The sequence below is a fragment of the Cervus canadensis genome, chromosome 23 (assembly GCF_019320065.1).
Source record: "Cervus canadensis isolate Bull #8, Minnesota chromosome 23, ASM1932006v1, whole genome shotgun sequence".
NCBI lineage: Eukaryota > Metazoa > Chordata > Mammalia > Artiodactyla > Cervidae > Cervus > Cervus canadensis.
In genome coordinates this window covers 1500475-1515653 of record NC_057408.1, presented here as the reverse complement: position 1 = coordinate 1515653, position 15179 = coordinate 1500475, and the positions used below count along the sequence as shown (strand labels likewise).

Below are 15179 nucleotides of genomic sequence, written 5' to 3'. Positions count from 1 at the left end.
GTGCATTGATTATGTCCTGTAGGACAGTCTCACCACATGTAGTATAAAAAAGACCAGCTCCCAAGCTCTTTAAAAACTTCCTACAGTTTTGAGATAATCATAGTAATAATTTGGTACATCCTTCTTTTGAATGTGTCTTGAATTTATGCCTTAATTGTGTTTGATAATTGAGTTGTTAATATGTCAAATGTTACCAGTTGAGAAATCAGAGCCTTAGCTATTTTGCTTTCAATTGGACTTCTCTGACATCTATAAATCATAAAACTTGGACATTTTTTAGGACCTGGAGACTAATCGCAATTTTTAATAGGGAAAAGCATGTTTTATAGTTTGGGATTCTGGAAGATGAGATCAACACCCTGAATTTTCATTAACTGATGAAGATTTAGAAACATGGCCACTAGAAGGAGATAGTTCCATAAAGTTGCCACTTGTTTGTGGCAGTGTGACCAGTGAAGAAGAACTACACAGTTCTGATCCTTATTTTATAGGGAAAACTTAGCAACAAGGTTCTTAAATTGTAAAAAAGCTTGTGGAGCTGAAAAAATTGCTTCTGCAACCCCAAGAGTGAAGTAGAGATGGAGACATAATGGCTCCATTAGTTATTGAACTGCCTAGATTCTTTTAAGTGTATAAATTTTAGTTTCAATCCTTACGAAAAGCTAAATACTAGGTAAACTTTGACTTTCAAACTAAATTGCACATAATTTGCTCTCTTGCAATCAGCTTTCTAGTATAAATAAAACTGCTTCTTATTTCTTTTTCTTTTTAGTTCGATCTTAAGCAATGGTTAAACTCCACTAAACCTCCTCTGTCTGATCGTACCAGGCTTCTGGAGTCCATTCATTTGGCACTTACTGCCTGGGGCCTTGAACCAGACGAAGATATTTTGATGCCATTTAATCTTTTCTGTAAGCACTGGACTTACCTTCTTCTGTACCAGTTTCCTGACCAGTACAGTGACATTCTCAGGCTGCTGATGCAAAGTAAGTGTCTTAATTGTGACTGATTAGATCGCAGTGAATGTTCAGTATGACATTAACCATTCCACAGATGTCATCCAAAAATGTAAAAATAATACAAGCATGCAGGAGTTTAGAATTACTAACCTCCACCCGAAATGCTCAATGAATAATGCCCTAAAGGTTGCTGTCTGTTGTCAGATTGGGCCCTAATTGGGCGGGACCGCTCTTAGACATTGGAGTCCACAGTCCTGCGTGCACCTCTTTACTTTGATTTTGCAGCTGTCTTGACTGGGGTGGGCCTGCTTCCTCTGGTGACTATAGATTTGGGAATAGAAGAAAGTTGCTCCTTTACAATGTGCTTTAATATACCAGTTGGTTTCTTTCTAGTTTCAAAATGATGGATACAGTTAGGGTTGCCCGCGCCCACCGCCCCCCCCCCCCTAATTTTTTCACTCTTGTATTTTGCAAATGAATTTTATCCCAGTATAATGATACACTGTTTTTATATTATCCAAGAGAAAGAGCAACATTAAATTTTCCAAATTCCCACTGTTTTTATCCCCCTCCTGCAGTTTTCCATCAGAGTGTTGGAGAAATAAAGGAGAAATAAAGAGTGCAGACTTTTTAGTTTTGAAATTTCACTCGGCAGGAATTTTATTGAAATTTGAAAAATGAAATAGTATTTACTTTATTCATGTAAACTTCATACTGTTTATTGATGTAATGGAAAACTAAATTTTGCATTATGTCAAATCTTTGTGTCACTTTATAGAAATAGTTTTATGAATAAGCTAATGATCTTATGTATTGGACTACTTGAATGTATAGTCTAATATGCAAAGCCCTTCAAAACGTTCATTATTTCTTACAGAGGCAGGTTACAAGGTGGGTGGGGAGTGGTGGTACAGATGTGCACTTGTATAATTTTTAATGGTTATTTACATAGCTAAGTTTTACTCCTAAGTTTTCAAAATTTGATTGAACATATATTGCGGAATTTCCCCCTGAAACATTTTATTTTTTTAAATATTTATTTGGTGTCAGGCCTCAGGCCTCAGCTATGGCACGCAGGATCTTCCTTGTGTGTTGCGGGCTTTCTGGTTACGGTCACTGACCCAGTTGCCCTGCAGTATGCAGGGTCTCATTTCCCCACCAGGGATCGAACCCGCATCCCCTGCCCTGCACAGTAGACTCTTAACCACTGGACACCAGGGAAGCTCCCTTCCCTGAAGCCTTTTAAAGAGATTATTAATTGTTTATACAAGCAACCATTGACTTGGATTTAGCAGAAAAGTTTTAATTCGCAGGAAAAGTAGTTCAGTCACAGGCTTAAGACTAACAGTACCACCTCTGTCAGATTCCATGACCTCCAGCCTCCTGGTGTTCCATCCCCTCCGGCCTTCATGGCAGTGTTCCCAGGGCTTCACCCATTGCTAATCTGTCTTCATTTGCCCTGGGTGAGCCCATTGCAATTTCCCCTGGCCTCACTGCCATCTTCTTGGTGTGCATGACTCCATCCAGACCTGCCCTTCTGAGCCACTGTTGTCCTACTTGAACTGAGCCACTTCCTGGTGGTCAGGGCCTGTCCTCTGGGAAGTGGAAGCTTTGCAGGTAGCTCTGTGCTGGTTGGTAGTCTCTACTTTTGCATAGTGTCTCTGTGTTGCTTTAGGTTTTGCCTGTTACAGGAGTAGGGTGTTAGATAAGTATGAGACTTTTTCTGAAGAGGGCATAGACTCTGCAATTGTATTCTGTTCCATGGCTCCTTTGTTTCTCTCCCATCGTCCAGCCAGAAAGATGCACCTTTACTATTGCCCAGTTAGGGGCTCACAGATTCCAGCTCAAATGGCTCTGCTGTGTTCACTCCCAGCAGGGTTACCGAGAATAAGGAAAGTCAGGTGTCCACCTGCACAGATCTTTCAGTAGGTTCTCTGAACTTTGCTCTCTTTACCATAGACCTTTATGAATATGTTTTGGATTTTTACTTAATGCTCATTCATTCGTAAAGTACATGTGTTCTTGGATTCACGTTGAACAGTTAGTTTGTGAAGGATGCTGACTTGCTGTCCTCTGTCCACACCCTGGAAGGCTCTGCTGAACAGCTGCTGAGCCCCGAGTGTTGGAAAGCCACCCTGAGAGCCCTGGGCTGCTGCACCGCAGGCTGCCAGCAGGGGGCAGCCTCTGTGGAGAGCACGGCGCTTCCAAGTTCTCCTGATGTTCTCTTGTCCGACAAGCAGGTGTGTAGCTCTTGCCTCTATAAAGTTTTGTTTTTTTAAACAACTGGAGCACATTTAAAATTTATATCTAAAAGTGCATCTCTTTATTTTCAAGAGCCCTGTGCTTTCCTTGTCAGTCATCTCCTGTTCCCTCCGCCCCCTGCCCCATCTCCACCCCCCTGTGCCTGGCTTGCCTTTCTCTCGTGCCTCAGTCTGATTCTTGCTCCTCGGTTCCTGAATAGCCCAGGCCCAGCCCTTTGTATCTCCCCTTCCCACTTTCACTCTCCTGCTTCACTGGCACCTTTGAGTAGGTTTCACGCAGTTGTCCCCCAGAGCTGTCGGCTTCATCAGTTTTACATGATGTGAGTTCACATGAATTTATATGAAACAATGGTTCCTTTACTTTTGAAAAGGAGTTTGAAATCTGTTGATTTACTTTTCATATGCTATATACCTTTGTAATTCAATTACAAAGTCAAAGCTCTTCATCTCAGCCTACTGTAATATTCTATTAAAGGTAGATATTCAGTAAGCATTTTTTTAAATTGGTCATTTTTTTCCAGGTAATGGAGACTATACAGTGGCTGTCAAACTTTTTTTATAAGCTTCGGTTATCCACATTGGATTTTAAAAGTTTTGGTTTATTCTCAAAATGGAGTCCTTACATGGCAGATATGAAGACATTCTTGGGCTATCTTGTAAAAAGGCTGCTTGACTCAGAAATGGCCTGCTTGGCCCAAGACCCATCTGCCAGCAGCAAAACAGGTAATATGCCTTTAGAGCAACATAGAGCTTAGGTGTTCTGACCTTCCATTAGGAGAGACTTGAATAGAAACTAAAATATTTAAATCTTGGTGATAAATCTGTATATCTGAGAGTTACGAAGAAAAAATAGGAAATACACAGTACAAGTGTGAACCCATTTATGTGTCGTACCTGTGTTCACTTACATAGTGGGTGCTTGCTTCACCCTGTCTTTGTAAGGTGAAATACAAAGATTCAGGTTTCGGTCTCCAATTCTCTCTTCCTATTATTTATCTCATTAAGAGTATTTAAGTTTTTTCATTTAAAAAAATGTGTGTTATAAAATTGTCTGTGACAATGTATTATAATAAAACTTGTCCAATTTAAGAAATTTTATTGCAGCAAATGAAAAGTGAAACATGCTTAGTTATATTAAACATGTTTTTTGTGTATCACCATAGGTTTTTAAGTATACAGATAATAAGTAGATTTTTTTAGTTATCAGTGATACTACATTCCCACCAACAGTGTATAAAGGGTTCCCTTTTCTCCACATCTTTGCTGACATTTAGTATTTGTGTTCTCTGATGATAGTCATTCTGACAGGTGTGAGGTGATATCTCTTTGTGATTTTGATATGCATTTCCATGATGATTAGCAGTGTTGAACATTTTTTCATGTGCCTGTTGACCATCTTCATTTGATGGCCTTGTTTCTTGTCTCTAAAAATTTTGCTTTGTTTTAGTGCTAAGATCCCTACATTCAGTAATTATCCAGCTCTTTAAGCCATGGATACTGGTTTTAGAAGACAATGAAAGGTAAATAGTTTTTCTTATATTCAAATTCCTTTGAAATCTATAGACTTAAAGTTCCAATGATGTTTTGGTACAGCTGATGGTTCACAGATTGGATTTTTATGTAGGGCAGCATTTAAATTTAGAAAATGCTTCTTTACAAAGTGAATTTAAGACATTTTCTGTTTGTGGAATTGTTAGTCTAATTGATCAGAGCTATTGATTTTGAAGCAAAACTGGACTCTTATTTCCAGCTTTCCACAATAAAAAGTTAAATGACTTTAGTATTTAATTTCAGAAAAATAAATGTTGTTCTCCTGAATTATGTTTTGATAATGTAACACTGCAAAATATGAGACTTACTTGATCTTACCCAGTATCAGTTATTTTTTGGGAACTAAGTTGACTTTCAAATTACTGGGTGGGAATTGCTCTCTCCCAGAGGGCTATATCCTTAAACAGTCTGCAAGCTTCAGGATTTTGTGGTGACTGTGAGACTGCTTATCATAATGCAGGCTGCTTGTTTATTTCCAGGAAGAGCTAATGGAATTTATTTTTTATATTGAGCTTTCTAAACCAGATTTAGAAACTGAATTTTTATATAAAGATTTTTTTTTCTTTGGTACTTCCTCTCTGTCCACTTTTGGTCATCTTTTTCCATGACTTTTTTCCCTTTCAGGCTTTAGGTAGAGAATACTGTTCTCTGAGGCATTTGAAATGTAACCCAAATTCAGAAGGGATTGATTCACGAGTATAATTGAGCGTAAAAAAAAAAGGTGTTCATTTGATACTTATTTAGATGACACACTTCTGAAACTTAATTAACATTGGAATAAAGGTTAGGAAGGAAAGTAAATAAAATTATGCTATTGATATTAAAAGCTACAGTTCACCTCCAGGAATTTACAGCCTTTAAAGTGATGTAAATGTGTTTTAGGGGCTACGTGATACAGAGTTTTCTAGGAATTAGGCAAGCCCCAGATTCTGGGACGGACAGTGATTTAATCATAGTGTTTCCTTTCTCAGTGTCTGTTTCTCTTATTTAAAGCGGCCAGCGACACTACCCCTGGTTGGAGAGTGACGCTGTGGTGGCCTCAAGCATTGTGCAGCTGTTCACTGAGTGCATTGACTCATTGCACGGGAGTTTTAAAGGTAGGAAGATGTTGTATTGTGCCTCTGGTTAGTTTTCACTTTTTCCTTAAGTCATTCAGTTAATCTTTTGCCTCTGCTTTCCTATTTCCATTTATTTTATTTGGTAGGCTATCATCTTTGAAGAAGGAGAGGTCACCCCTACCATTATTTGGTTTTGCTCAGGTAATGCTGAGTGTCATCAGTTATGGAAAACAGGCCTTTCTGTTTTCAAATTGTGTTTTCCCCATGTTGTGAAAAAAATGAAACTGTTAGTTGCTAAGTCGTGTCTGACTCTGTGACACCATGGATTGTAGCCTGCCAGGCTCCTCTGTCCATGGAGTTCTCCAGGCAAGAAAACCCGAGTGGGTTGCTATTTCCTTCTCTAGGGAATCTTCCCAACCCAGGGATCAAACATGGGTCTCCTGCATTGCAGGCAGATTCTTTACCATCTGAGCCACCAGGGAAGAATACTGTTAATAAGAGGCATTTCTAAGTATAAAGACAGGTCAGCTTACAAAGTATCAGCAGATACATGCTTAACTTAATCTTGTAATTTATAGGCGATACATTAGAATATGTAATGAATCCATACACCTTTTCCAAAGGAACACCCGAGACAGAAGTAATGGTAAAGTTATACATGACAGTCATCAATCAGATGAGATAATTTAGATGAAGCTTCAAAGAGATGGGGATTGGGCAAATGGTCAGGAAGGAAATACAGTGTGCTTTTAACTTTAAACTCTGTATGAAAAATAATGTTCAGTTTCATGTTTCTGAGCATAGTTCTGTTTTTGCCATATAAATCCTCTACTTCAAATTACTATTCAAATGCTTTATTAAAGCATCTACTTCTCTTCTGGCCTTTTTTTGAAATCTGTTACTTCTGTTACCACCTCCTGACTGCTGTCCTCTGAAGCTTCTCCTCCTTTCCCGCTGTCTCCTGACACCTTGGTTGCCTTCCCACTATCCCTGGAAATGGCCTTATCCTTTCCCTGGTTCTTCTAGCCCTGGTTGCTCTGTGGCCACAGAAAGCTGCCAGTGCTGTGAATCATGCCATTTTTCCTGTACTTCTGTTACTGATGCAGTGGGATATCAAAGCAAACACCCTGCCTTCCTTTGAGAAAGACCATTTCTCTTCACTTTGGAATCAGTATCCTCACCCAGTTGTTCTTTAAGTTCTTTCCAAGCGTAACTAATGTTTGGCATTTCAGTTGAGCACTGCAAGATCATGGTCACAAAGCCCGCATCTGAGTTGATCATGGAGTGCTGGTCTACCAACGTGGCACTGGAAATGTGGGTCAGAGCTGCTGCCAGGGCTTCCGTTTCTCCCTTCTCCTCAGTCAGCTTCTCGGTTGACTGCTTGAAGTGATCAAGCGCAGTGGGAGACACAGAGTCCATGAGCCTGATGGCATCTTTGTTAGAAGCTTTAATTATCCATTGCAGAAGGAACACCTATTAGCTTAAATTTAATTCCTGCTTTTTGCTCCACTTGGGCCAACTGGTATTCTTCCTTGTGCTGATAAAAGCAGATACAAACCCCTGTCCTTCCATCTCTACCTGTTCACCCAAAATGATGAATGTAGGACTCTGTATCCTTTGGTGGAGAACTTTGAACCACTGAATCAGCTTTGGGGATGTCTGACCTGAATGCAGCAACATTGGTTGCAACCAAAACTCTAAAATCACCATTTCTGAAACCTTTCCGGGTGATTTCCCTTTGCTTCTGTGGAATGTCTCCATGTAAAGACTGGGCATCCTGCCTTACGGCCACATTCTGTTTCAACTCCTGGGTTTCTTTCTTCGTTTCACAAAATATGATAGTTCTCCCTTGATAACCACTGTACACGTGGATCACGTCCCAGTAACTGCTGCCCTGTGAGTCCAGTGGTGCTTGATAGCCAGATACTATATAGTTACTGCCGTTTTCTGTTTCTGATGGGTAAAAACCCATCAGGTCCACTTGTTTCTATGTAGATTTCATGTATTTCTTAGCAACATTATACACCCACCAACTGCAAGTTGCAGAAAAAAAGCAATGTTGGGGATTGTCTTCTGAATCTTTCTTATTGCTACACGTAAAATCTCTTATACTTGATCAGCAAAGCCCATGTCCAACATCTGGTCAACTTCATCCAGGACAACATGCTTAAGTTTGGTGGGGTTTAGCTTGCCATTCTGTAGGTGGTCTTTGATATGACCTAGTGTCCCAACCAGGATACTGATCCCATTCCATATGCATTCAGTTTGTCCTCCATAGGGAGTTCCACCATAAAAACAAGCCAATGCCAGCTTTTTTGTGATGTCACTGAAGTCTCTGCTTACTTGACTTGCCAACTCCCTTGTGAGTGCAAGAACCAGTACTTGAGGGGCACAGTCTCCCTTCCAATCTTGCAGTTCTCCCTGAAGTTTCTCAACCAAAGGCATAGTAAAGGAGAACGTCTTCCCAGTTCCTGTCCTCGCCTGTGTGATCAACTCCTTCCCACTATAGACAGGGTGAAACGTCTTTGCTTGTATAGGAAACAGGAAGGTCACCCCATGGGCTTTGAGAAGTTTAATCATTCCTTCAGATATGGGAAATCTAGAGAAAGCTCCTTTTTGCTCCACAGTCTTTCCTGCTCTAACTCACTGTTATTTTCTTCACTGGCCACTTCCTTGGAGTCAAGAGTCAGGTCCACAATCAGGAAATCCTGATTGTGATTCTTCAGGTTGGGGCTTTTCTCTCCAGTTTTTCCACTTATTTATTTTTCTTTCCTCATCTTTTTGGGCTTAGGTGTACCCAGTTCTCCCTCAGAAGTCTCATTTTTTATAGCTCTTTTGGTGTTAGGAGAAACAGCTGTCTTTTCACAGGGCTCCTTTAGGTTTTTTGAACTTTAGGTTTTAGGAGAAGTAAGGTCATCTTGAGATGGCTCCTCTTTGTTTTTTGCCTTTTTGGATTTAGGAGAATTCAGGTCAACCCCAGAAGGCCCTGCTTTCTTAACCTTTTTAACTTTGTTGCCAGTTGGCTCTGTGTAATTCCTTGACTTGTGGTTTCTCACACTGTGGTGGTGGTGTTCTTCAGTTGCTAAATCGTGTCCGGCCCCTGACAGCCCCATGGCCTGCAGCACACTAGGCTTCTCTGTCCTCCACCGTCTCCCAGAGTTTCCTCAAGTTCAGGTCCATTGAGTCAGTGATGCTGTTTAACCTCTGCTGCCCTCTTTTCCTTTTGCTCTCAATCTTTCCCAGCATCAGGGTCTTTTCCATTGAGTCAGCCCTTTGTATCAAGTGGCCAAAGTATTGGAACTTCAGCTTCAGCATCATTTCTTCCAATGAATATTCAGGGTTGATTTTCTTTAGGATTGAGTGGTTTGATCACCTTGCTTTTCATGCTGTACAGACACATGAAATCAACCCCCAAACTCAATGATCACAATCAGCTTTCTTGGCTCCCTGTCTCCCATTCTGAGCTAAGGTGGAGAAGATCCATTCCCCTCTGCCCTTATCTGCCCTTTCAGTGAGGATGTAGTCCTTAGAAGATCTTGTTTTCTGTTTCCTTGTGAGGTTGAAAACCCCACATAACAGCCCCAGGGCAACTGAGGCTTTTGCTGTTGTAAGTTGTGTCCGACTCTTTAGGACCCCATGGACTGCAGCACGCTAGACTTCCCTGTCCTTCACTATCTCCCGGAGTTTGCTCAGATTCATGTCCATTGAGTCGGTGATGCTGTCTCACCATCTTATCCTGTGCTGCCTTTAGCATCAATTTGATGCTCCTTTTCTAGTCTTTCTGCTTCTGACCTCTTTTCTTCCACTGAATGTATGTAGTTGTGCATTATCAGAGATTGTATTTACTTAGTATATCTAAATGTTTTGTATCAGAAGGCTTATAAGGCTATTAGTCCACCCAGCCCAGATTCTTGCAGTAGCCTTCTGTTTCCTCTCATTTCTGTTCCTGCTTATTTGCTAGAGTCTAAATTGATTCTCCTAAAATTCTGTTTCTATGCTATTCTTGTTCAAAAACTTTGAAGTGTAATAATGTTTTAGCTCAGCATTCAAATGCGCCTGACCCAGAGCACTTCAGCATTACGGGCTGGGTTTTTTGGAAGCATCCATTCAGCCACATGGCTCTACTCACTGTTCCCCTAAACGTCCTTGGACTTGCCCACTGCCACTTTTTTGCTTATGCTGATTCCGCTACCTGGGTGAAGCCTCAGGCCCTTCATGTTTTCCTGCGTATTTGTTTACGTGGGTGCCGGTGTGTTTCTCTCCTGTTTCTAAGTCTTTATAGCACATTGTTGCAGTTCAGATCTGTGGGAGGCAGACACCGTGATGGAGCCAGAATGCTCAGAGGTGTTGGGGGTGATGCCTGTGAAAATAAGAGGGAGAGGAATAGGGGTAGGCAAGCGAAGCCTTCCCCTCTGGTGCAGGCATAACACTGAGAGGAGAGCAGGAAGGAAGAGTCTCAGTCTGCAGGGCAGACCTGAGAAAGTTTTGGCCAGCCAGATGGGGCGTTGGAGTGCAATGATTCCTTACTGAGGAATCCACCCTTGGCAGAAGTGCCCAGGTCAGTGCTCAGTTGTTGGCTGAGGGCTTCAAGGGAGGAGGATGGCCTTAACTCAGGTGCTGAAGTGCTGTAGCCTGATCTGTGGCAAGTTCTGTTTGAAGGGAGATCTGAATGGTGCACCTCCATGGCGGCCCTGTGTTTATGTGGCACTGAGTCCTGGAGCTAAGAATGTATCATCCAGTATTTTGGAGAAGGAAATGGAAACCCACTCCAGTATTCTTGCAAGGAAGAGCCCATGGACAGAGGAGCCTGGCGGGCCACTGTCCATGGGGTGGCAAAGAGTTGGACCCAACTGAACATGCATGCACACACACATGCATCCAATATTTTATATATAATAACATCAGATGATAGATTATGTATTATAATAATATGTATATATAATATAGCAATAATACATGTTAATATATATAGCAGTAATATATGTGTTATATAAAATTTGTCATCTAATAATACTTATATATATATATATATATATATATATACTATTTTTTTTAGTATAGCTTTAGGTTCCCAGCATAATTGAGTGGAAAGTACAGCATTTGCATATACCCTTTGCTTCCTGCTCTGAGTGCATAGTCTCCCCTCCAACTCCCCCATTATCACCATCCCCCATCCAAATGGTACATTTGTTATCGTTGATGAACCTACACTGACACGTTATCACCCAGAGTCCAAAGTCCATATGACTTGTGCTGGGTGTTGTTCATTCTGTGGGTTTGGATAAATGTATAATGATGTGTGTCCACCATTACAGTATCCTACAGAGTATTTTCACTGCCCTGAATATCCTCTGTCCTCTACTAGTCACCCCTCCTTCCCCACTAGCCTTGGGAGACCACTGATTTCTTTTACTTTCTCCATAGTTTTAGCTTTTCCAGAATGCCACATAGTTAGGATCATTCATTATGGTGCTTTCCCAGATGGGCTTCTTTTGCTTAGTAATGTGCACTTAGGTTTCTCCATTTCTTTCATGACTTGATAGCTTTCTTCTTTTTAGTGCTGAATAATATTCTGTTCTCTAGATATACCTCATCCAGTATTTTTGGTTGATCTTTATATATCTTATCTCTCTCCCTCCCCCAGTTATGATATAAACTCTAGGCACAGAAACATTCTTCTTTTCATTCCCCTAAGGTTAGGATAATGCCGTATTCTCAGTATCTACTTGATAAGTACTAGTTCAGTGAGTAACACAGGAAATCCTAATAGTACTCTTTTTTGGTTTCTTTTGGAAAGGCAGACTTGAGGCAAATATTTGAGCATAAAACTATTGTCATAGAGGCTGTTTGTTTAGTTTCTTAGTATAAAGGGGCAAGCACTGTCACAGGTCTGTGTATAGAAAATAAAAAAGTGGCCTAGAAATAAGAAAGTATGTGGCTAACATTAAGAATTGGTAGCTCAGTTCAGATGAGATGGGGCGTGTTCAAGGTGGTATGACCGTAGGGTAGCTCACTTCAGAGAGAGCAAACAGAAGAACTGTGCATAACCATATGAAGAATTATTAAATTATAGCCTTTTAGTGAGATTGTCTGATTCAGCTCTCTGCTTTAACTGATGAGAAAAATGAGGACCTGAAAATCAAAAAGAACTCATCTGAGGTCACAGAACTTATTTGCGTCTGGACTGGGACTACAGAAGTTCCTCTGGTCCTAAGAGATTACCTCCTAGACATCTTCTCCTACATATCCATCCTTATTTAAACAAAACTATCTTTTTTCTGTCCATATTTAAACAAATGCTACCCTTCACCTCTGTTTTAAAAGGTTGTTAAAAGGATATGTTACTGTTTCATAAGGACTGAGGATTGAGGTCACGGGAATATTAGTGATAAGTTGACTGGTACTATGTATTGATGATCATCGGTCATTTTTCACAAGTCGGTGTTGAGAAACTCCCATCGGTCAGTGTTGAGAAACTGCTCTCATTGTGTGTAACTCCCTCTTCTTTGACTAAATTCCATTCCTGTGCATAGAATCAGAAAGTCTGAAAAAATTTGTTTTAGACTAAATGCCCCTTACATTGCCACTAGCTGTTGAAGGCACTAAAGTAATGGATACTTGTGGGGTTAATGCTGAGTGATCAGGTCGCAAAAGAGTGTGAGATTCATTTTCAAGTGACTTGCTAGAATGATGGTTAACAGTCTAGTTTTACTGCACCGAGGGTTGAGATTTAGTTATTTGGAATATTTCCTTTTGAGGAATGGTAGATTTCTCCAGGGTATGTTAGATTTCTCCAAGGTGCCTGATGAATGGAGTGTCAAGTGCATGAGACTGAGTCCATGGCCAAGGGCAGCAGACTAGAGGGATGCCTAAAGGTGGCTGGGCTTGTGGAGGTGTATTTGAGTGAAAAGCCATATATTTTGAAGTTTTAGGGACAAACTGATCACCTCTGCTATCTCCCACATGCCAGCTGCTCCTTCCAGTTACCCAAGTAAGTAAATTACCATTCTTCATTATTACTCTGCCATCAGTTTTTTCTCTGGTAGGTGAAAATCTCTGAAGCTGGGTAATTATTGAGAACATTAGGTTTTAGACTTTTCATTCAAATTTGTGGTTTGTGTTAGGGTTTTGTTTGTGTTAAAGATAAACCCAAAGGTATTCAGCTGTATTTTCTTTTTCAATTTTAGATAAGCTCTTGCCTGGTGATGAAGGAGCCCTTCGGTTGCACCTGCTGCATTACTGTGAAGCATGTACAGCGCCCAAAATGCCAGAGTTCATCCTGTATGCTTTTCACAGTGCCTACCAGAAACTTCCGTGGCGGGACCTGCGTCCTGACCAGATGCTCATGGAGGCCTTCTTCAAGGTAAGCCCTTTACTTTGCATGCCACAGCCCGGCGTCTTGGGAGCAGCCTGTTCACTGTGGGTTTTCGGAAGTTGCTGTGTGTGCTGGTGTGGACCCTGCTTGCATTTTTCATCGCCTAGATGGTGCTTCCCATGGACGTCATTTTACTGTGTTAGTAAGATGGCATTTACAGGATCATTTTTAAAGCTCCCAGAAAGATTTTGTCTGTAATATAGCAGTCATCCCCTTGACATTCGTGATATTGTCATGGCAGTACATAGTGTAATGACATTGTCACACTCAGTCTTGGTGTTTCTGTGTATGCATGTATGCATGTTTTTCTATGATAGTATCATTAAAACTTTTTATTGTTAAATTTCTATTGAAGTAAAATGTAAGTTGATACTCAAGCATTAGTTTCTTTAAGAGTTACATAAGGGATAATTTGGTTATAGGTGACAGAAGTGTTACTATAGCAGCCAATAATGCATCATAGTCATATAAAGACCTGGAATGACCTGGAAAAAGTCCCAATAAGTGTGTGGGAATTTTTGCAGTAGAAGCAATAGGTACAGAAAATAGGCACAGTAGTGTCACATACCAGTTGGGCATTTTTGTTGCTGTTCTTAAGTTTCTGTTTTAAAAAGTCTTTAATCTTGTCTTAGCTTTTTATGACCATTTCAGTTTATTTGTTCATAGTTACCAGTTCATTTGTGTTCACTGTTAACCTAATGTCACATTTATTATTGAGACACTTTAAGTGCTTCAGTTATTGCAGATCCATAGTTATTTATGACACTGAGTAAAATCTAATGCAGTCTTTTAGTGTTCCAGTGGTGTTCTTGTCAGCCACAACTCTGTAGCTGAGCTCTAAGGAAAGCTGAGGATAGTTGTCTTAGTAAAATACAAGGTTAAAAATGATTTTATAGCTAGGTTTAGTATATGAGACAGGCATTATGTAAATATTCATCATTATTATGAATATGGAATTGAACCTTTGTCTAAAGAGCTGAAAGAGAGCATTTAAGAAGGCAGCATTAGCTATATGACAATTAAATAGAATGGTCCATGAAGGGCTGCTATAGACTTTGTATCTCTAGTCGTTTTAGTCTAAGGGTAGAAGACTGCCCTGCCCAGAAGCTGGGAACCTTTTTTAGTTCCATGAGTTTGATGGCATAGTAAAGTATGATTTTGAGGGGGTTGAGGGTCAAGATAGATAATAGATTATAAAGGAGGATGAAAAATCATGGGAAAAAGAGTAAATAGCATGATATAATTATGGTAGTAACTGGAAGACATGAATCATCATCAGATTCCATTGATTGTGATTTTACAAATGGAGTTGAACTTTTTAATCTTCTTTTAAAAAAAGGAAAAATTTATAGCTAGACATATTTTAAAGAGTCTTGAAATGAACTGATAAGAGATAACTTTGATATTGATTATATAGTAATACTTTATAATACATTTGCCCCCATCTCTAATATAGTTTAAATAGGACTTAATTAAACATTATGCAGTTATCAAAAAATTATGAAGACTAATGATACAGAGATGTACTTACAATGTCACATTATACTAAAAAGGCCGTATGAAAATTAAATATGCTAATATAATTGTCTCGAAGTATGGTCCCAGGATTAGCAACATCAGAACCACCTGGGAACTTGTTAACTCCAGATATAGGACATTAAAAATTCTCTGGATATACCCACCCCCTCCCCATCCCCAGATAAGTCCTCCGGGTGGTTCTGGTGCACATTCAGCTTTGGACAGCAGTGACTAATAGATGTATCACCTTGGTCTTGCCAGCACATCTGAGGACTTTGGTAGGCTCCCTTGAGCACCGGTGACTGACTGTGGCAGAGGTTTGTCACCCTACCTGGAGCTAGGAAAGATCATTCCTCTCCTGTTAAGAACTAGTGGAATAAATAATGAACTCCAAACAAACTGAAAGATGTTCCCACACATCGAACATGGGAGGAAAAATAAATATTACGTCTAAATC

The 15179-nt window shown here is 40.2% G+C and overlaps 1 protein-coding gene and 1 pseudogene across 1 annotated transcript in view; one reads left to right on the top strand and one right to left on the bottom strand.

The window, feature by feature from the left end:
- The window catches only part of EPG5 (ectopic P-granules autophagy protein 5 homolog), a 126070-nt gene that overhangs the window by 91889 nt on the left and 19002 nt on the right, over window positions 1–15179 (top strand). The window contains exons 31-36 of the mRNA XM_043443845.1: window positions 773–986; window positions 3051–3199; window positions 3742–3943; window positions 4668–4740; window positions 5765–5868; window positions 13017–13192. Coding sequence (XP_043299780.1) covers window positions 773–986; window positions 3051–3199; window positions 3742–3943; window positions 4668–4740; window positions 5765–5868; window positions 13017–13192 — 918 coding nt within the window. The remainder of the gene's footprint in view (window positions 1–772; window positions 987–3050; window positions 3200–3741; window positions 3944–4667; window positions 4741–5764; window positions 5869–13016; window positions 13193–15179) is intronic.
- On the bottom strand, window positions 6943–10513 carry LOC122425683 (annotated as a pseudogene).